At 38.6% G+C, this 23,419-nt stretch overlaps 1 protein-coding gene across 5 annotated transcripts in view; it reads left to right on the top strand.

Annotated features, from left to right (window-relative positions):
- Positions 1-16,989: 16,989 nt before the first annotated feature.
- NAA11 (N-alpha-acetyltransferase 11, NatA catalytic subunit) overlaps positions 16,990-23,419 on the top strand; it is a 173,485-nt gene continuing 167,055 nt past the window's right edge. For all 5 annotated transcript variants that reach the window (XR_008625147.2, XR_008625148.1, XR_008625146.2 and 2 more), the window contains exon 1: positions 16,990-18,292. Coding sequence is in view for 2 of the 5 variants with exons in the window: in XM_055111373.2 (XP_054967348.1) it covers positions 17,591-18,280 (690 nt within the window). In the remaining 3 variants the exon portion in view is untranslated. The remainder of the gene's footprint in view (positions 18,293-23,419) is intronic.

Below are 23,419 nucleotides of genomic sequence, written 5' to 3' on the forward strand. Positions count from 1 at the left end.
GGGATTACAAGCATGAGCCACTGTGCCTGGCCTGGACCATATTTTTTATCCATTCAGATAGTCTATACCTTTTAAGTGGAAAGCTTAATCTGTTTACGTTAAAGGTTGTTATTGATATGTGAAAGCTTATCCTTGTCATTCTACTAATTGATTTCTGCTTGTTTTGTATATCCTTGGTTCCTTTCTTTCTCTTTTCTTGTTTATCATTGTGATTTGGTGGTTTTCTGTGATAGTAACATTTAAGTTCTTTCTTTTTTTAATCTCTGTGTTTGCTTTACCATTGAGTTTTATACATTCATGTCTATTCAGGATAATGGATGTAGTCCTTTTGCTTCCAGCTGTAGGACTCTCTTATGCATTTCTTGTAGATCTGGTCTAGTGGTAATGAATTTCCTCATCTTTTGCTTGCATAGGAAGGACTATTTGTCCTTTTAGTAAAGAATAACTTTGCTGCAGATAGTATCCTTGGTCAGCTGCTTTTTTTTTCTTTCTACACTTTGAATATATTATCCCTTTCAGGACTTTAAATATAAAATCCCATTTTCTCCTTTTATTACTTTTTTTTTTTGGCTGAGAAATCTGCTGTTAGTCTGATTGTGGGGTGGGGGTGGGGAGGTCCCTTTATATATGACTAGGTGTCTTTTTCTTGCTGCCTTACAATTTTCTCTTTGTCTTTGACTTTTTTTTGACAGTTTGACTATGATGTTCTGTGGAGATAAAATGTATTAATTGTGTGTATTTGAGATATTTTAGCTTCCTATTTCTGGATGTCTAAATATGTTGCTAAACTTGGAATGTTCCAGCTATTATTTTTTCAAATGGTTTTTCTATACCTTTTTTTTCCTTTTGCCTTCGGGGACACAAAATAATTTGAATACCTGGTTGCTTTACGGTGTTACATAAGTCATGTGGATTTATTCCTTCTCTTTTTTTATCTACTTTTGTCTGACTGGGTTATTTCAAAAGACCTTTCTTCAAATTCTAAAGTTCTTTCTTTTGCTTCATATAGTTCCTTTTTGAAGGTTTTAAGTGTACTTTTTATTTCATTCAGTGGTCTCTTCATTTCCAGAATTTCCATATGAATTTTTTTATTATAACTATCTCTGGTGAATTTCTCATTCATATCTGGTGTGGTTTGGCTGTGTCCCCACGCAAATCTCATCTTGTATTGTAGTTCCCATAATCCCCATGTGTCATGGGATAGGCCAGGTGGGAGGTAATTGAATCATGGGTGTGGGTTTTATCTGTGCTGTTCTTGTGATAGTGAATAAGTCTCATGAGATCTGATTGTTTTATAAAAGGCAGCGCCCCTGCATTTGCTGTCTTGCCTGATGCCATGTAAGACATGCCTTTGCTCTTCCTTTGCTTTCCACCATGATTGTGAGGACTCCCCAGCCATGTGAAACTGTGAGTCCATTAAACCTCTTTTTCTTTATAAATTCCCCAGTCTTGGGTATTTCCTCATAGTAGTATGAAAGTGGACTAATGCAATATCCTAGGCTGTTTTTCTGATCTCTTTGTATTGCTTATTTGTGTTTTCTTGTATTTCACTGAGCTTCTTTTTTTTTTTTCTTTTTCTTTTTTTTTTTTGACAGAGTTTTGCTCTGTCGCCCAGGCTGGAGTGCAGTGGAGAGATCTTGGCTCACTGCAACCTCCGCCTCCCAGGTTCACGCCATTCTCCTACCTCAGCCTCCCTAGTAGCTGGGACTACAGGTGCCCGCCACCAAGCCTGGCTAATTTTTTTTTGTATTTTTAGTAGAGACGGGGTTTTACCATGTTATCCAGGATGGTCTCGATCTCCTGACCTCGTGATCCACCTGCCTTGGCCTCCCAAAGTGCTGGGATTACAGGCAAGACCCACTGTGCCTGGCCCCTCACTGAGTTTCTTTAATATCATTATTTTGATTTATATTTCCAGGACTTGAAAATTTTCCTTTTCATTGGAATCTGTTTCTGGAGAATGATTTTCTCTCTTTGAAGGTGTCATATTCCTTGATTTTTCATATTTCTTCTGTCTTTCTGTTGATATACATCATTGGTATAATATAATTGACATTTGATATAATAGTCACTTCTTCCAACATTTTGCATTTGCTTTCACAGGAGAACTTTTCCTGTAGGTGTATCTATGGTGTTGGTTCTGTAGGACATTTTAGCTTTGATTCTGGGTGTATGGAATAGTGTAGTCTCTGTATGATTTATTTGGCTATAATCAGCCTCAATGGTGTCTGTAATTTCCTCAGTGGCTTAGGATGTGACTGTTAGTAGTGTCTGTGTGAGAGTTTTGCTGGGGATTGGGATGCCAGGTAACCCATTTTACAGTTCCCAGTGGTGGCAGTGGTAGGTTGAGCATGCCTATTTTTTTGGTCCCAGGGCAGCATACACTAGCACCAATGTTAACCTGTCCAGGCAGATCAATTACTGGGCCTCTGGGAGGCTTTTCGTGTGCCAATAATGGCAGTGGTAGGCTGGGCAGGTGGGTGGGTACTTGGGCCTCTGGGCAGTGGACATGGTGTAGGCAATGGCAGGAGGAGTGATAGGACAACCCTATTGATCCCAAGTAGTCTGCATTGGTATTTTCGTGGCTGTGATAAGCTGGGTGTGCCAGTCCCCAGGCCTGCAGCTGGTGTTTTCAGGTGGGTGCAACTATGGTGTCAGCAGTAGTTTGTGTGGGCCCAATGTCAGGCCCCTGAGAGGTGTGCTTAGGTGTCAATGGTGGTGGACTGTGCTGGGTGATCCTCAGACCCCTGTACAATGTGCTCAGGCACTGGACGGGGTGTGGGGCTTGTCTGGGAAGACCTGTTCTAAAGTCCCCTGGTAATGCGTGCAGGTACTGGCTGTGATAGGCAAAAGCAGGATGATCCCTGGCAGAATGCTTGGGTAAGGGTAGCAGGAGTTACAATATACCCCTGCTACTAGAGAAGGTGGCATGGCTTTCAGTGGCAGCAGCCATAGACAAGCGGCTGGGATATCAGCCCCAGGTGGAGGTTACAAGTGGGATACCCTGTTATTAGGGCCTTTGTAAATGTGCAGCATTTCTGCTGGTGAGGGTAGGTCATGCTTTGGCCTTGGTGGAGGCAGCCCTCCACCAAGGTGGTACAGTTTGTGGTAGCTGGTCTGCTGCTAAGGGCAGAGGGGTCAATGCCAATGGTTCGAGCATTGCCCCTGGCAACAGCAACCAACCATGGTGGTGGCTGCAGGCAGGGGATGTCAAAGGGGCTCCGGAGATGCAGAGATGCAACAGCTTTTGAACCCTATGGCAGGATGCAGTATGGTGGGGGCTGGGTTTTACATTTAAAGACAATGTAAAATATAAGGTGAAAATAGAAAAAAAAGAAATGACACATTTGTCCACATAGTAAATCTGAAAACAACTCTTACATATAAATTATTAAAAGTAATAAGATAATTTTGTGAGTCCATTGAATATATTAATATATAAAACTATTAGAAAATGTAATTCAAAAATTACAATATCAATAACAATAAGGTGTCTAGAAATAAGTTTAACAAGTGATGGGTAAGACAAATAAAAAATTGTAAAATTGCATTTAAATATAAATTCAAATTGTTAGTGAGACTGTATACAAGATAAATTCTCATATCTTAATTGCAACTACATGTGATAAAACCTTTTTGGAAACTGTTTAGCCTAACTTAATAGAGTTGGAAAACATACAAGGAATGCTTACAGTTATAAGAAATGAAACAAGAGGCATATTCAGGAATTTTTATTTACAAAATTGTTTGTATGGTAAATAAGATTTCAAAATGGTCCTCATGATTTTCACCCCCTGGTGTACACACCCTGTATAATGCCCTCACCTTGAGTGTGAGGAGTACTGCTGAATATGATATTTCACTCCTATGATTCTATTATGTTTTATTGCAGGAAGAATTTTGCAGAGACAATTAAGGTATGTAATTAGTTGACTTTGAGTTAATCAGAAGGAATATCACTCTTGGTGGGCCTCATATAATCAGAGAGCCCTTAAAAGAAGTAGGAGAGACTCAAAGTTAGAGGTATTTTTTCTGCTGTACTTGAATAAGCAAACATTTATGTTGTAGAATGGTTCCCATGGCAGAAAATAGTAAGTGGTCCCCAAAGCTGTGAAAGGTCCCAGTTGGCAAGCAGCAAGAAAAGTGGGGATCTCAGTCTTACAAGTCTAAAGAAATTAATTCTACAAATGACTTAAATGGGTTTGAAAGAGGAGCTTGAGCCTCAGAGGAGACCGCAGCCCTGACCAATGCCATTATTTTGGACTTGTGAGACCCTAAGCAAATAAACTCAGCTGAGCCATGCAGTGCCCAGACTCTTAACTCACAAAATTGCAAGATAACCCGTTTGTGGTATTTAAGTTTCTAAGTTTGTGATAATGTGAGCAATGGAAAACTAACACATTTTGTAATAGAAAAAAGAACTTTGAAATAATCCAAATGTTTATGCGTGACACATGGATAATAAATTATTTCAATAAAGGCATGCAATGGTATACTAAACCTAAACCATGCAAAAATTAAATAAACTATAGCTATGTATGCCTAATGTGAATAAATCTAAAATCTGTTGAGGAAAAAAAAGGAAAATCATAAAAGTATACACATTATCATTCTGTTTATATAATTATTAAAACAAAAACTTGAATAATTTATCAATTAAGTACATAAATAAATAAGTAATTTTAATATACTAGTCAGAATAGAGACACACGTAGAGGCAAAAGATATTTTGAGAGAGTTATTAAAGCAGTTTCCGAAGTATTGTTATTAGTCTATTTTTTAACTCAGTGTTGAATACATAGGTGTTTATTACATTTTAAACTCTGCCTATATATTATATACATTCTTTTATATGGAAGACGTATTTTATCTATTAAAAAGTACCCAAATTCTAGAAAGTTAATCTCTTGTCTTCCCAGATTATACATTGAGTAATAAGTTCATCAAGTGGAAAAAATTATGTAAGGCTCTCCAAACGCATTTAAATACAGCAAAAGCAGTAACAGCCATGGTAGTAGTCATCTCTTCACCCTAATTAGTGATGGCAGTTGAGATAGATTAGCAAAGTGAGCCAGGAGACTAATGACCCAAGTGTCATCTTTCTTTTGTGTTCTATGCTTTGCATGTTCAATCTGTACTATGTTGGGGAAGTGAAACTGAGAGAAAACCAAGGAGTTAATGACAATGAGAGAGAAAGATACAAAGGCAGAAAATTGGAAAAGAAAAAACATAAATATGCTTTACATTTATTGCATTAATTAGAAAGTGAATCATAAACTTGAGTTTAACTGGCAATATAACTATGGGTGGATATCCAGTTGAATATTTAGCCTGTGTTCATAATATTGAGCTGTTTTGCTTATACAGCTTGACTGCTGTGTTGGGTACTCCTTGATTCAGGAGAATTACCTTAAATAAGGGCCCTGAGAAACTCCATCAAATCTGTATTCCTGAATTGTCTTGATGAACGATTGAAATGCAAAGCATTTCTACGTTTTTACACCAATTCTCCAAATCTAGTTCTACTCCTCCAAAGCCAGTTCTGAATTTGGTGATCACTATGGCTAATGTGCTGATCTGACCTAGACCCATCACAGGAAAACACTTTGCAATAAGACTTTGGATAGGTATACACATGTCTCTTGCATTCTCATCTTTTTTTTTTTTTTTTTTTTTTTTTGAGACGGAGTCTCGCTCTGTCGCCCAGGCTCTGGAGTGCAGTGGCGCAATCTCGGCTCACTCAAGCTCCGCCTCCCGGGTTCACGCCATTCTCCTGCCTCAGCCTCTCGAGTAGCTGGGACTACAGGAACCCGCCACCACGCCCGGCTAATTTTTTTGTATTTTTAGTAGAGACGGGGTTTCACTGTGTTAGCCAGGATGGTCTTGATCTCCTGACCTCGTGATCTGCCCTCCTGAGCCTCCCAAAGTGCTGGGATTACAGGCGTGAGCCACCGCGTCCGGCCTCTTATCTCTTGTAATTAAACAATGCTAAATCATATTTCCCAAAACCTAATCCCCATGATTAGCAAGCAAGGATCATTATGTATGCCCATATTCCTAGACATTATTAGCACTTTCTACTTTGCAAATTAATTCTAGGCTAGAACTAGGGAAGTTAGTGTAAACAGAGTCATACTGTGTAACTGTTATTACTGTGGCTTGAAAAAGATAGAAAATTATTTATTACAAAGAATTATCACTGAAACAGAGAAAAACATCAATTTTTCAGTGTAAAAATTTTCATAATCATTTTGCTGTAGGGTTTAAGGACATTATTTTCACTTAGTAAATTCCAACTTAATATTAAAGCACTATGCCACTATTTCATCCCTCTCCATTTTCACTCCCAACAGCCCACTCCAGCAAAAGCAACATTTATCTATGCTAAACTAATATTCACAGAATTTTAGAGCTAGAAAAGATCCAAACTATCATGTGGTTCAACCCAACAATAAAATTACATTAGACATGGTTGTTAAACAAAATTTCTTTTTGAAAGAAACTCTAGAAAAGAAAACAATATTCTCTGTAGATGGTCATTTAAAAGGTTTATTAACTCCCCGAGTTTGAGAAAAAAAGCACTTTTTAAGCAACTAAATTTTGGCACACACACGCAAAATAATTCAGTCAACTATCAAAGTGACAAGACCATGTAGAATGGAGATTATAAAGGAACAACATTTATAAATGTTGGCAACCAGTTGTATACCAGGAAACCAAAAGCAATTTATGTAGGAGTTTGGCATCCTAAATTCTCTCTAAAATTCTATGACTAATTTCTCTAGTGGTTTTATTTGCTCTGACTTAATCACTCTACTACCTACTTCACAATATAGATGACGCCATTTGATCATAACCAATGCTCCAAGGGGACATTGGAATAAAATATGTCAGTAAGGTTTTAAACAAGAATGGTCCAATAACTGACAATGGAGCACACTGTAAGATTTAAGTAGGAAAATGTGAGATAAATTAGTTTTCTCCTCTTGTATGTTTTCAAAAGCTAGAGACTATTGTTTCCTTGCCTTTTTGTCAGTCCAGTACTACTTTTTCTAATGTAATTGTTTCAAAACCCATTCATAATTTCTGCTATGCTGCACCTGCTATATATACTGTGCTTTGATCAATATTTTTGTTCTTATCAAGTATATCTATCAGTCAGCACTTTCAGGGCTTCAAGATGACTTCTTCCCTTAAAAAAAAATCCAAAAATAATCCTTTATACAAGGCTCTCATATACATTACCACATTTTATTCTCAAAGCAAAGTGGCAGAGGTATATAGATTTCCACTCTCTCTATGGGAGAAAAGAGCCTGAAAAGTTAAGTGGCCTGCTCCAGATCATAGTTCAATAAGTGATTGAACCAAGAATAAAAGTCAAGTTTCTTCTCACAATGACCAGAATGATTTTTTTTTTTTTTTTTTTTGAGATGGAGTTTCACTGTGTTGCCCAGGCTGGAGTGCAGTGGCATATCTCGGCTCACCACAACCTCCACCTCCTGGGTTCAAGGTATTCTCCTGCCTCAGCCTCCCGAGTAGCTGGGACTACAGGCATGCACCACCATGCCCGGCTAATTTTTGTATTTTTAGTAGAGACGGGGTTTCACTATGTTGGCCAGACTGGTCTTGAACTCCTAACCTCATGATCCACCTGCCTCGGCCTCCCAAAGTGCTGGGATTACAGGTGTGAGCCACTGCGCCTGGCCCCAGCATGATTTCTTAATGCCACCTTGTCTCTTTAGCTGTGTCAGTTGGTCCTTGTTCATCGCTCCCTCTCCATTGTCACTCTTCACTCCCACATATATTTCCATGCAATAATATTTAAAAGCTCTTATATAAATTGATAGTGACAACAAGACAAACTACCAGTGACTTCTATCTTCAAAGCCTTTGTAGTAGCTGACTTCCCAATGGCACTTAAGTGCCACTGGAACACTTACATGGAAATAATCTGGACCTGATGGAAGAAATTTCTGGTACCTCTGCTAGCAGGAATTATGTGAATTTAAAGAGGGTTTCCCTTCTTCTGCTCAAGAACCATGGATTCATCATTATTTCTGAATATTTTGCCATATTGTATCATTCATTAATGGCTAGATTATTTAGGTTCCATATATTGAACTGGGAAAAATAATTATAAAACTTAAATTTATTAGAAACATAGTCAATTACTATAATTTTTATATCAGTCAGGGGCCAGGCAGAAACTATTCTAGGTAGCTAAATTGAGAAAATTTTAATACATAGGTAATACGCAAAGAAAGAGCTGAGAAGCCAACAGGGGATAGTGAAGCAACCAAAAGATGAGCAATTGTATAAAGCCACTACCACGTCTAAGGCTGGGGTGGCAAAGGTAAGTCTTATTACCTGAGACTGGAAGCCAGAATTGCCTGGTAAGGACTAGAACTGAGCAAAGGCTGTCTAGTGGGGAACTAAAACCACAGAAGAAAACCATCCACTACTGTAAAATGCTACTGAGGATGAACTTGCAGAGGAGAAATACCCTGGCTTTTTCCATTCTTCCTCTTTTCTACCACCCTACCCCCTACCTCTCATGAGCTAATGTACCTGGAAGCCAGCTGGGAATGAAATCTGAGAACCATAGTTTGTAGGTAAAGGATTGAAAATGAATATCAGTAGAATAAACTATGACCAACTCACTTTCCATGTCATAAAAGAGAAATTTAGAGCTGTTAACTAATTACTAAATTATGTTCAATTTACTTTTCTTTTAAATAATTAAAATGATCTGCAAATCTTTGAGTAGTTTAGACATTGTAGCATTTGGTAGATAATGTATTTGGTTAGTGAAACTACTGCTAAATATAAGAAGTTCTGCAGCAGAAGTACCATTATATTTTCTTACTACGTTCTTTAAACAATAATAATGGATATTATTACACCGAAATACATAGTATAATTACGCAATTTATTTGGACTTCATAAAGAAAAGTTTTGTGTAGCCTGTCTTAATAAGTTTATGCCTCCATTTAGAAATGTATTCTATAAGCAGTCACACAAGACCTAATGTGCAGCATGGAATGGGCTAGTCCCTAGAGAAACAACTATTTTCATAAGACAGGCTCATGTCTTCAAGAAACAGAGAGCAAAGAAATTAAGACTACAGCATGAAATACACATATGACATAGATACACATTGAAGTGGTACACAAATCAGGAAGCAATTCATTTTTTCAGGGGGGAAGGGAGTCAGACAAGGCTTCACATAAAAGGTGACATTTTAGTCAAATCTGAAAAGATAAGGAAGAACCAAATCAATTGCTATGTCTCTCTGAAGCCTGCCCAGGCTCCTCTCCCATACATAACAGTGATCATTACTTTGGATCAACTGTAATGCATAATTACCTGGATACTTTAAGAAAATTCTGAAATAATCCATCACATTACCATCCACTTGGCAATGCAAGAAACCTAGCAGATATATCAAAATTTTAAAGATTGTCAACCTAAACAACTGACAGAGAGTGGCTCTGTAAAAGAAAATTATATTTATTCAGGAATAGGCATTGCAATGGGAATACAAGTGGCATAGTTAACTATGTGCATATTCAGTAAAGTAAAATAAGACAGATTTTTTGTTTGTTTGTTTTTTGAGATGGAGTTTCACTCTTGTTGCCAAGGCTGGAGTGCAATGGCATAATCTCGGCTCACCACAACCTCTACCTCCCAGGTTCAAGCAATTCTCCTGCCTCAGCCTCCCAAGTAGCTGGAATTACAAGCATACGCCACCACATCCAGCTAATTTTTTGTATTTTTGGTAGAGATGGGGTTTCTCCATGTTGGTCAGGCTGGTCTTGAACTCCCGACCTCAGGCGATCTGCCCACCTTGGCCTCCCAAGGACAGATGTTTTTAAAGAAGAAATGAGGTGCATTACATAATTGTTTTGAAATAATTATTCTTAGCTACAAGGATCAATAACAAGAGTGGCACCAGTTTGGGGTTGGAAAGGCAGTTGCTTTTCTTTAAGGTTGTGGTGGCCTTTGTGCAAGGTTGTGATTTTTGCATAGTCCTTTGTGATCATTCTTATTATCAGGCATTCCTGCATGAGAACCCTCCCTTCATGCCCTTCCTGGGCTCCATTTCTCATGGTTTTTAACATAAGTGACTTCATTTTTATTCTAAAACTTTCATAAGCTCTTTGAACAGTACATGCTACAGAGTTACCTTCTTTTTGTCATTCATAACCCCATCCCTTTCCTATCCTGCATCCCTGATATTGCTAAATATGTTATTGAACTGCTCTTTGATCTACTTTATTTTCTTTCCCAGTAAAACCCAAGAGCCATGTAGACCTCCAGTTTACATTAAGGCAAATTCCTTGAGGCTATAATGAAAGCCATTCTTTCTTCTCCCACGTTTGGAAAAAGGATTTAGATATTTTATCACTGGAAATCTGTCCTTATCCAAGATGTTGATGGCCTCTTGCTAGCCACTCCTTCACTGGAAGATAAGATACCTAAAACTTCTTGTATAGACCTTCTGTGCTACAAAACTTTTTTCTTTTTTTTGAGACTGAGTCTCACTCTGTCACCCAGGCTGTAGTGCAGTAGCGCGATCTTGGCTTACTGCAAATTCCACTTCCCAGGTTCAAGCGATTCTCATGCCTCGGCCTCCAAGTAGCTAGAATTATAGACATGCACCACCACGCCTGGCTAATTTTTGTATTTTTATTAGAGATGAGGTTTTGCCATGCTGCCAGGCTGGTCTCAAACTCCGGATCTCAGGTGATCCACCCGTCTCGGCCTCCCAAAGTGCTGGGATTACAGACATGAGCCACCATGCCTGGCCTGTGCTACAAAACTCTAAAATACATATGGTTTTGTCTGTCTCAGATTCATCACTTAGAACATTTCATACCTATTCAGAAGTGAGATTTTCTCCTAAGAGAAAAAGCAATCCCAAGGTCCTAAGATCCACCCAAATTTCACAAATGTCCACTCTCTTGCATATGGCCAGCTATTACTGATATAGTATACTAAATATGATTCTAATACGATGATTCTAAGTGCATCCAATTTAAAGTACTATTCCAGAGTCATGACCTTTGTCACAGGAAGCCGAAGACGCTTTTTACTCTTTAAAAGAAACCTTGTAGAGAACTCCAGCATTAAGTCTCCTTGATAATCATTGAGCCAATACATTTTTCACAAAGAAACTGTTTTAGGTATGAACATATGTTCAAGACAGTGACCCATTGCTTAATATAAGTCAGTTCTCCCCTGACTCAAGTGGCTGGTTTGCCGCCTTTCCTGCAGCTGCTATTGTGATTGAGACTTCCTTTACTTTGGCCTTACGCACCTCTCTGACTATAGCTATCTCCCACACACTAACAGCACTCCTGAAGATGTTAGCAGTGATGAATCTTTATGGGTCTGAAGCAATGCAGTTCTTGCCCCCTTGGAGGAAATAATTCAGCTGAGGAGCAAATGGCAAAGTGAGAGACTGAGGCAAGTTTTAGAATAGGAGTGAAAATTTATTAAAAAGCTTTATACCTGGGAGGCTGAGGCGGGAGGATCATTTGAATCTGGGAGGTGGAGGTTGCAGTGAGCTAAGATCACACCACTGCACTTCAGCCTGGGCAACAGAGCAAGACTCTGTCTCAGGAAAAAAAAAAAAAAAAAAAAAAGCTTTAGAGCAGAAACAAAAGGAAGCAAAGTACACTTGGAAGAGGGCCAAGTGGATGACTTGAGAGATCTGAAACCACCAGTGCAAAATTATAACGAAGACAGTGAAAGAGATCTGACCTAATCAACTCCATCTTGTTTCTAACCTCCCAGCTGTCCCTGTTCATTCCTGGGCAGAGGCTGAACTAACTTTGGGAGGAACTTAGTTTATAGTCTATAGTTTAAACAAAGATGATAACAGCCCTTTCCCAAAAGAAACCTCCTTCTTGCCTGGGGACTAGACTTCCCTTGTAGGACTAACAAATTAGTCACAAGATTAGAAATTATGGTTCAGGAGTCATGCAGCTGGAGACTACAAGATTCTGACCCTCCCTAAACTGCTCCTGAGATCAGTGCTTGAGATATTTTGCAGACCCTGCACTTGGTGGATCAGCTGGCACCACCCAGATTAATAAACTGGCTTATCTGATCTTGTGGCCCCCATCCAGGAACCGACTCAGCACAAGAAGACAGTTTCAACTCCCTATGATTTCAACTCCAACCCAACTAATCAGCACTCTTGACTCACTGGCTGCCCCCAACCCACCAAATTAGCTCTAAAATCTCTGATCTATGAATGCCTGAGGAGATTGATTTGAGTAATAATAAAAACTCTAGTCTCCCTCACAGCTGGCTCTGTGTGAATTAGCGTTTCTGTATCGCAATTCCCCCATCTTGATAAATTGGCTCTGTCTAGGCAGCAGGCAAGGTGAACCCATTGGGTAGTTACAGATCCAAGTGCACTGTACGGCCCTTGACTTGGGGTTTTATACATTGGCATGGTTCAGGGATTGTAGTTTATCCTCTCTTGATTTTTTCCTTGGAGTGGACTGTCCACAGGCCCAGTTGCCTGCCAGCAATTGGGAGGGGCCGCATGTACACTGTGTTTACTGAAGTTGTGCACATGCTCATTTGAGATGTCTTTCCCTTACCAGTTGAGTGTACCTACAGGAAGGTCATATATCAGTTAAACTCTGACATTTTGCCCCTTAGTTTACATGCTTGAGCTTGCTCACCCAACTCCTAGAGATCTTATTGGGAAGCTGCTGATCACCAGCTTTAGGTGTTTCCTATCTGTTAGGAGCCTGCCTTTCCCTGGTGCCAGCTGCAACCAATTATCATTTTAGAGAGACAGCTTAACAACCACATGACTGTCACCTGATGGTTACAGGTGACAGGGGGGTTTTCTCTTACCCTGCTCACGTCTGCCTAGCTACCTACTAAAAAATTCACACAATCACATTTTAATGCTAGCTTAACAAACTGCAATTGTATTATTCTCCGTTTGCCATTGGCTTATACTAAACTCAGCCTCTTTTCTTCTGTTTCAATGGAAGGGAAGTTCCCTATCATCACTGTCCACTATTCAAACCCAATATTAACTTCTAAACTTTTTTTTCAAAATTATCATCTCATATTTATATAGACATGCCCTGACAGTGGCATCATGAGAAAAAAAAGTTGTTTTGGAATATGCAGTAACACGAGAATGTAGAAAATATTTTGTTATCTATATGACTGAATTTATAATCTCTGATATTGTTTATGATTATAGACAATGGAGAAAACAATGAGAATTTATCCTCTCAGTAGGTATTAAAACTGTCTGTTTGTCCTTTTCTTGATAATCTTTTTATATGTTATATAATTCCTTTATAATACAGCTGTTATAAATGGTGTTGCTCTCCAAACATCTTCAGCAAGAAAATGTTTGACTCTCACTGCAGCCAAAGTAATGGCCATTTTCCCTTTCTGGGTTCAACCAGTTGCCTCTGAAAACTCTCACTCTCTCTTTTTTTTTTTTTTTTTTTTTTTTGAGACAGTCTTTCTCTGTTGCTCAGACTGGAGTGCAGTGGTGCAATCACGGCTCACTGCAGTCTCCACCTGCTGGGCTCAAGTGATCCTCCCACATCAGCCTCCTGAGTAGCTGAGATCACAGGTGTGCACCACTATGCTTGGCTAATTTTTTTTTTTAACATTTGCAGGGACATGGCCCTGACACGTTGCCCATGTTGGTCACAAATTCCTGAGCTCAAGCGATCTTCCTGCCTTGGCCTCTCAAAGTGCTGGGAATGCAGGTGTGAACCACTGTACCGAGGCTGAAAACTATTTCTGTGTTTGACTTTCTTTAAGATTAGACCTCAGATTCAGGATTAAACAGAATCAAGCCAACAAACAAACAAAGCCTTACTGATTAATAGGGTGCCTTTTCTTTCCAAACTTCTTTGAACCCACAAATACTCATCTTGCTTTAATGGCTCATGGAATAAGAAAGGCAGACAAAGGAGATGACAGTAAAAATAACAGATAGTTGATATGCTTCTAATTCTTCCAAATTGGTCTATTTTGTTACGTTTTCCTCATTTGTCAGGCCTATATTTTAGGAAGTCCAGTAAAGACACAAAGGATGGCTAACCCATCATTCCTAGGGTCATTTATGAGTATTAGGTTTGTTTATTCACACATATGAAGAAAAGTTGTTCAAATGAAAGTGTTTAGGAAATGTTTTTTTTTTTTTCAGGTACATAATATATTCTTACAGTAAACCTGATAAAATTACTCAGGGTGAGGGGGGCAATAAAAAGCTATTTAAAAACTCTTTATAATATTTGGAATAAACTTGTTTTTTACTAGTAAGAAGAAAATTAGTTTGCAAGTCATATTGTAAAGGAAGTGTATATAGAAATTGTTTATTCATCCATAGCACCACAGTGGTATGTAGAATTCATACAAAAGACAGATAAGATGTAGAAACATAAGGTTAAAAAATAACTTGACTAAGATTTGTGCAGAACCCAGGCTCAAATAATCATATGTCTTGCCCTTAGATCCTATAGGCATGAGATATAAAGCCAGTTAGGAAGATGGGAGCTTTTTCCACATGAAATATTATAGATATGACATAATACCTGACTAGAACTCCAGGAGCTCTCATTTACAAAACATTTATGTATTAGATGACTTTTTGCTAAATTTTTGCAAAATATTAATGAAGATTGCCAATGCCCTTTACTTATGATAAAAACATACCACACACAAAACCTGACAAGACATGCTAGATCGATAGTCCAGAAATTAGAGGCACATTGTAATTCATGAGAGAACATTTATACTTGACCTCAGTAGGAGGGGCCAAATTAAGTACTACTTACTACCAACACCACCTTAAGTGTCAGAGTTTTAGTTTTGGATCCATGCTTTCCACTGCAGCTGAAATGAATATGCAAATGCTGAGGATAAATGATAGCAAATTCTCTGTCAAAAAAGAAGACAGCCTTTCAGAATATAACCAGTTTTTGCATTTTTTGTCTTAGCTACTGTGGTCATTGCAACTGGTAGACCCTTCTTCCATGACAGTGGAGTTGTCATCATATTCCTTCTACGATTATATATGAATAAAGATCACATTATTGTATATTAAAAACCATGCTTATTACTGTTGGTTTTGGTACCATGCCTACTCTGGAATAAGTCAAGTATACTGCCCAACTCTTGGGCATTAAGCCAGCAACTATTCTATGTTGAAGGATATAGTATCTGTAATGAACCTGGCTGCATTTAAATTAACCCTGTCAAAGAATACAGTGCACTCAAGTTTCAATAGTCTATGCTTTTTAAAAGAAGAACCCACTATAGAAGAATCAACAAAATGACTCTTCTGGATCATGCTTTTAGAGCTACATCACTACAAATTATAGATCCCCATCCATGGTGTCAGGCACAACATGAAAGAAATTTCTGAACGGAAATAATACTGGTGAATAACTTTTCCAATGTATACAGCCTATCAAAAAATCAGGGAGCTAAAATGCTTACGTTAAATCTTAAAAATATATTAATAGATACTGCCAATTGTCAAAATACAACAAAAATAGTGGCTATTCAAGCTATGTTTCACAGATCACATGGCTCTAGGTTACTCTACCTATTAAAGGAGTGCGTACCCTCATTGGAAAGAAAGCTGCACACATATTCTAGATGAGTTAAGAGTGTATCCATGACCTGGCTAATTACAACATAATTCATTTTGGTACTTGAGTTCTGAGGTCTGCTAGGAAACTGGGAAGAAAGACTGTACGAGACATACAGATAATTCCATTTGTGCAAGTAGTGCTAATAAAATGTGACTTCCTTGCACTATTAAATACCCCAAATCTTGCTTTATCGAGATGGCATATGATTATTTACTTATTCTTCTTCTTGTTCTGTCACCCAGGCTGGGGTGCAGTCATGCAATCATAGTTCACTACAGCCTTAAACTCCTGGCCGCAAGTGATCCTCCTGCCTCAGCCTCCCAAGTAGCTGAGACTACAGGCATGAATAACCACACCCAGCTAAGATGACATTAAAATTTTTAAATGCATCTAGAAATAAAACTTAGGACTTATGACAAAGGTAACAATGCAGTAATATGAAGAAAGGATAATAATCTTTTTTCACAAAATGGTGTAAATGGTGCTATATGAATTGTACATCCACACAGGAAAAGAATATTGGGTCCACTGATACCTTACAGCATACACAAAACTAAATTTCAGTCAATTGCAGATCTAAATATAAAATGTAAAACTAACAATCTTAGAAGAAAATATAAAAGAATGCCTTCAGTCACCATGGAGTATGCAACGATTTATTAAACAGAACACAAAAAGCATTAACCACCAAATTTTAAAACTGGAAAAATTGAACTATATTAAAATTCATGCTTGGTGTCAAAAATCACCATTAAGAAAGGGAAATATCAATCAATAGACAAGAATGATATTCATTACAAATATATCTGACAAAGGACTTATACCCAGAATATATTTTTGATAAAACTCAAAAATTAATGTGAAAAAGACACACAAGTAGAAAAATGAGCAAAAAAATCTGAGCAGCCATTTACAAAAGAGAACACAGTATGGCTAATAAGCATATAAAGTGCTCAACTTTACTACTCATCAGTGCAATGCAAATACAACCACAGTGTAATACTTCTACCCCTACAAAAGAATGGCTAAAATAAAAACAATGGGGAAATAGCAAATGCTGTTGAGAAGGTGGAGCAACCACTCTGAAAAAGTGGCAGTATTTATAAAAGTTGAACATCATTATATTCACTGACCCAATAATTCTAATCCTAGATAAATATGCATTTGTTCCAACTAAAGACAAGTCTAGAATGTTCAGCTACCCTAGGGGTACTATTCCCAAACTGAAAATGACAAAATGGCCAGTAACAGTAGAATTGATAAAAAAAATTGTGACATATTTAGGCAATAGAATATCAAACAAGGAAGAATATAAAGAACCCTCAGCTATACACGAGGTGGCTAAAACTTACAAAGAGTGACTGAAAAAACCTGACACAAAAATAATGCATGCACTATGATTCCATTTATATAAATTCTGTCGGAAGTCTAGGTAATCGTTATTCTTGGGATGTTGGAAGCAGGTACTGGAAGGGGACAGGAGGGGGGGTTCTGGGATACAATGTTCTTTATTTTCTCTAAGTTCCTGTTATATGGGTTTCTCCAGTTTGTGAAAATTTATTCAGATGTACCCAAATCAAAAAGTTAAAACTGAAACAAAAATAATAATTGCAATGGATCACTTTATTTAAAACAAAGGCGACCACAATGAACTCCTCTCTCCCCACCCCCTAACCCCTGCGCACGCACACGCACAATGAAGCGAAACCTCATTGGCTGGGATCAGTGACGCACTTCTGAAAGCCGCAGTTTGGCACCATCTTTTCCATCTCCTGCTCCTTCCGCCTTCCCGCCATCCGGCCTCCACAAGATTCAGCCCGGTGGTGTTAGCCCCCTGGACTCGATTCCTGAGGCAAACAGTGCCCCTTAAGGTCGGCGACAGCCTCTTCTGGATTCACTGCAGTCCAACCGGTTCCCTACGCTCCGCCATTATGAACATCCGCAACGCTCGGCCAGACGACCTGATGAATATGCAACACTGCAACCTCCTTTGCCTTCCTGAGAACTACCAGATGAAATACTATTTATATCATGGCCTTTCCTGGCCCCAGCTTTCTTACATCGCTGAGGATGAGGACGGGAAGATTGTGGGCTATGTTCTGGCCAAAATGGAGGAGGAACCAGATGATGTCCCGCATGGCCATATCACCTCACTGGCCGTGAAGCGTTCACACCGGCGCCTCGGCCTGGCCCAGAAGCTGATGGACCAGGCCTCCAGGGCCATGATAGAGAACTTTAACGCCAAATACGTGTCTCTGCACGTCAGGAAGAGTAACCGGGCAGCCTTGCACCTTTATTCTAACACCCTCAACTTTCAAATTAGTGAGGTGGAACCTAAATACTATGCAGATGGGGAAGATGCTTATGCTATGAAGCGGGATCTCTCGCAGATGGCAGATGAGCTGAGACGACAAACGGACCTGAAGAAGGGCGGGTATGTGGTCCTGGGCTCCAGGGAGAACCAGGAGACCCAGGGCAGCACACTTTCTGATTCTGAAGAGGCCTGTCAGCAAAAGAACCCGGCTACCGAAGAAAGTGGCAGTGACAGCAAAGAACCTAAGGAGTCTGTGGAGAGCACCAACGTCCAGGACAGCTCAGAAAGCTCGGATTCCACCTCCTAGAGCATGCTTAAGGTATTCTGTCTTCCCTGACCCAGTACCCCCTTCTCCTAAATCCCTGCATCCTGCCTTGGCTTGCCCAATTCCATCCTGTCTTACCCCATTCTGGCCCTACGAGATTTTACGGTAAAAACCACCTGGTGACCTTAGGGAGAAGTTAGAGTGAGTTGAGGGAGACTCATTATACGCTATTGGAAGTTAAATAGGATACCAGCTTATGCTGAAAGTAGATTAATTTCAATGAAGAAACAAGCATTTATCCTGCTTTTTGGGCATGAGTTGTATTTCAGGGTAACCACGTAGTTGATGAAAGGCATTTTTTTCTTTATGGAATTCCAGTTAGTAATAATGATAGAAATATAAAATCATCATTTTCCAACTCTTGATGAAATAATGGACCCAGCCAAGAGTCATCAATGGCTAATAGCATTAGGTAAAAGTTGGAGCACTTTGTAATGATGGAGCAGACTGACAACACTTGAAGTCAGTGTAGTCAGTCTTCACTAAACGTGGAGACAAATATGTGTCTCCTTATGCAACAGGAAGTGCACAGTACTACCTATGAAATATTCTTTCCAAAAGAAAATTATGAGATCTGACTACCATTTTACAGAAAATAGAGGGACTTGTTAAACTATACCATGATGCAAACAGCCAAATCCAGAATGAGAGGTTTTTACAAAACAAATGACCTGGTTTCTTCAACAAATAAATGGCACACACACAAAAAAAGATGAAGCATTATCTGTTAAACTTTACAGATACATTAAACTCAACTGTTATGGACATTGTTTGGATACTGATTCAAACAAACCATGTATAAGACATTTTTGAGATAATCAGGCAAAATTTGAACAGGGACTATATTAAGGAATTATTAATAATTTTATTAGAGGAGCTAAATGGTATTGTATTATGTTTAGAAAGTCCTTATCTGTTAAAGATACATACAGAAATAATTATAGCTGAAATAATAGGATGCCTAGGATTTCCTTTAAAATAATCCAGCAAAAAAAGAAGAAAAAGATTGAAAGAGGGAAAATGAAATAAGAATGGCAATGATAATTGTTGGGTTGGGAAATGGGTACTTAGGGGGTTCCTTATGCCATTTACTCTTTCGAATGTGTGAAAATTAGCATGAAAAGTTAAAGAGCCAAAACAATTTCTGTACTTTTTTTTTTTTTTGAGACAGAGTCTCGTTCTGTCGCCCAGGCTGGAGTGCAGTGGCGCGATCTCGGCTCACTGCAACCTCCACGTCCTGGGTTCAAGCTATTCTCCTGCCTCAGCCTCCCAAGTAACTGGGACTACAGGCGCCCGCCACCTCGCCTGGCTAATTTTTGTATTTTTGTATCTTTTTTTCTTTTTTTGAGACGGAGTCTAGCTCTGTCGCCGAAGCTGGAGTGCAGTGGCACTGTCTTGGCTCACTGCAAGCTCCGCCTCCCAGGTTCACGCCATTCCCCTGCCTCAGCCTCCCGAGTAGCTGGGACTACAGGCGCCCGCCACCACGCCTGGCTAATTTTTTTGTATTTTTAGTAGAGACGGGGTTTCACTGTGTTAGCCAGGGTGTTCTCGATCTCCTGACCTCGTGATGCGTCCGCCTCGGCCTCCCAAAGTGCTGGGGTTACAGGCATGAGCCACCGTGCCTGGCCTAATTTTTGTATTTTTAGTAGAGACAGAGTTTCAGCATATTGGCCAGGCTGGTCTCGAACTCCTGACCTTGTGATCTGCCTGCCTCAGCCCCCCAAAGTGCTGCGATTACAGGCGTGAGCCACCGCGCCCAGCTCTTGTACTTCTTAATACACACTTATGCTAATACTAAGAAACCACTGAAACTAAGTTTTAAAGGATTGGTATGTTAGAAACAACTTAATTGTAATAATATACCACAGTATTTCTTCCATCAAAGGACTTTGTATCGCTTTAGGAATTTCAAGGGTCAGTGAGCTACTGGCAGTTTACAGGCTTTAACATCTTAATCTAGTCACCTTACCCTTACATGTATGAAAGGCAGCAACTTCTCATGGCAAAGTCTAGTCATAAATAGTGTATTCTGTATATAATTTCAGTAAGTGCTATTTGATTAGTCTACTCATTCATAAAAATATTTGTCAGGCATTAGGCTTGGAGCTGAGTATACAGCAGTGATCAAGACAGACTGATGTTTATATTATATAGCATTTAAGAATAAATGGACTTTTTTTTTGCATTTTAATGCCAAAACCGAAGCTATAACACACTAATCCCATTTTATTTTCATTCAGTTACAGTTCAGTATGTTATAAAAATTTAGATACAGTAAGTCTTTGGTGGTTAGAAAGAATCTGTCCTCAGAGGAGATTTTGCATCTGACTTTTAATAACCTGAAAGTTTCACAGTGACTGATTCATTTTTTCTAAAAAATAAAGCCGGCAGAACAGTCTAAAAGCAAAGATGAAATTAAACAAAACTTGATGCCTTGAGAAAGCGTTGTCAAATTTACACCTGTCTTGAAAACCCTGGAGGGCTCTCTCAAGACTCTTTGAATGCACAAACCTTTTATAAAAAATTTCAACTTTCAAATTCCTTCGTAGAAGGACTTACACAGTATTGATCTCATCTTTGTAGTTATTTGCTTCTCTTCAGTGTTAAACTCTAGCTGAGAACAGAGCTAATCAGAGGTTGTTTTAAAACCGTATATATACACACACACACACACACACACACACACATACACCTATAAAACTGATGAATTCAAAAGCACTTAATATCTGCTATGAGAAACAAAATAACTGCCACTGTAGTAAAAGAAGAGAGAAATAATAAATAAGAAAATTCATTGTTGTGTCACAGTTATAAATTTCAGCATACAAATTCAAGAATAATTGAACTGTTTCTTTATGATACTGTAATTGAACTTTATTTCTAAGTTGAAGGAAATGTTTCCTAGACTGAGCTTCACCGTCTTTCTGAGTTGTTATCTGCTGAGACATATTCAATGGCCCCATCCAATCTTTGATCCTCAGGATTCACTTCTGGGTCTTTTCCAACCGGAGGTCTCTTACCATTTTGGTAGCAAGGGTATATGAGTATTAGTCTGCACAGGCTAACTGCTCTAAAAATTAACTTCCAAATCTCAGTAACTTAACCCAGTAAAATCTTATTTCTCACATCATAGTACAATGTGGGTCATCAGTGTGGTGGTGATGTGGAGTAGAGGGGAAAAGATGGACCCTACTCCATGGTATCATTCAGGGATCATTTAGACAGGGATTCTTAATTTTCTGTAGCTCCTTTTGGCAATCTGGTGAAGCAGAAAAATTTTTAAAAGATGTAAAAATTATACCAGATTACAAAGGAAAACAATTTCATTGATATAGTTATCAAACTATTTTAAAAATATTTTTGTTGTAATATATGTGCTTTGTGTTAGCATATTGAATAGCCTAATAATTACTATTATTTCAAAGTAAATTTTAGTATAAATGATATTTAAGATACCTTAAGTATCTATAATGTGATATGAAAATACCTATGAGTTTTATTGGTGACAAAGTCTCAAGTATTGCTAATACTACTGTGCATTGATTCCTATGTTCATAATTTAAAGAATTGCCAGATTTCAGTTAGAGGTTGATGAAAATACAGAATTGTTTTTGTTCCAAATCCAAGGTCATGGTTCTCCTACATTTTATTAAATAGATCCCAGGTTAAGAACTCCTAATTCAATGACTCTTGTCTTTTTTCTAGAATCATAAGACCTTCAACTGGTTCATATACATTCAACTAGCAGATGAGAGAAAAGAATGTATATAGTGGTTCATAAAGGTTTTAAAAGTCAAGTCTTACCCAACTAACTGCAGGGGAGGCTATGATATTTAGTTTAGCTTTGTGCTCAGGAAAGAAAGGAAGGAGTTCAGCAACAACACAGCATAGTTTCTGCCACAATAGGAAACATCCTAGTGGTGCTCTGGACTTTGAGAAGTTTTGCTTCCATGCCCAGTTAGAAGCAATGGGATCATACAGCTGCTCTCACTCCATGGCATGGCCCAGGGAACTCTGTTAGGCTGTCTGAGGTTGTCTACATAAACACCTGACATATATTTATTCTGCTGCTTCACAAACTTGGGCATGGAAAACTATGGGATTCTGTTATCTTGCTGCCATTATGCCACTAATTAAACCTGGGACAAATGACCCCTCTCCTCTGAAGTCCCCAAAACTGTCTAAATCTTCACTTCCATCCCATTTAATAGGGATTCACCAGCACATAGGTCTAGCTCCCTGAATGGAGAAAGGCTACAGTGAAGAAAGAAAGAACAGGAAAAACATTTAAAAGGCTCATACTGCAAAAGTACTATCCTTCTACAATTGTGGTGCTCCCTCCTGTGGAGCTGGAGTTCAAATACCTATAGAAAAAATGTCCTAAAAAAATATTTTTCATTTTCCCTATCTGTACTTTTGGATTTGGGAACAGAGACAGAGTTAGAAGTGATGTTGAGCAGGACAGTTGGTGAAGAACTGGTTGATTTCATCTAAAAAATGGTAATAAAAATTGCTCTTCACACTATGAAAACGCACTGTTTTGCAGGTATTAATTCTAAGCACTGTTAATGATGTGTTTCAATAAGCCTGTGAGGTAGGTACTATTACTTCATTTTGTGGTTGAGGAAATCATGTCACAGGGAGGGCTGCATGTTATACAGATAGTGGAAAACAAGGATGCAAACTCAGGTGGTCAGACTCCATGATTGAGAAGATTAAATGAGTCAATCTATGCAAATTGCTAAGCACAACTCCTCACACACAGTAAAATAATCAATAAATTTTAGCTCTTAATATAATCGATAGTAAGAGTAACTTTTCAGGTTCTCTTCTTCTCCACGGTAATCAAATGATAGAATGTTGTGTATGAGCAGCAACAGTTTGCAATCTTGGACGGGAAATGCATCTTAATGATTAAAATAGCTTTCACTGACAAGCTAAATGTCAAAGCATTCAGCTGAATCAACGCTCGTCAACGGCAGAGTTTCTTGGGAGCCATAGCAATGAAGACAGGTCAGTTCAAAACATGCTGGTTGAGGCAGGAATGTCATCAAACTGCTGCTTATCTCTTGACAAGAAATATGTGCTTGATTATTAATAACAAAAATGAAAAAAATGCAA

The sequence above is a fragment of the Pan paniscus genome, chromosome 3, assembly GCF_029289425.2.
Source record: "Pan paniscus chromosome 3, NHGRI_mPanPan1-v2.0_pri, whole genome shotgun sequence".
In the NCBI taxonomy this organism is placed as follows: domain Eukaryota; kingdom Metazoa; phylum Chordata; class Mammalia; order Primates; family Hominidae; genus Pan; species Pan paniscus.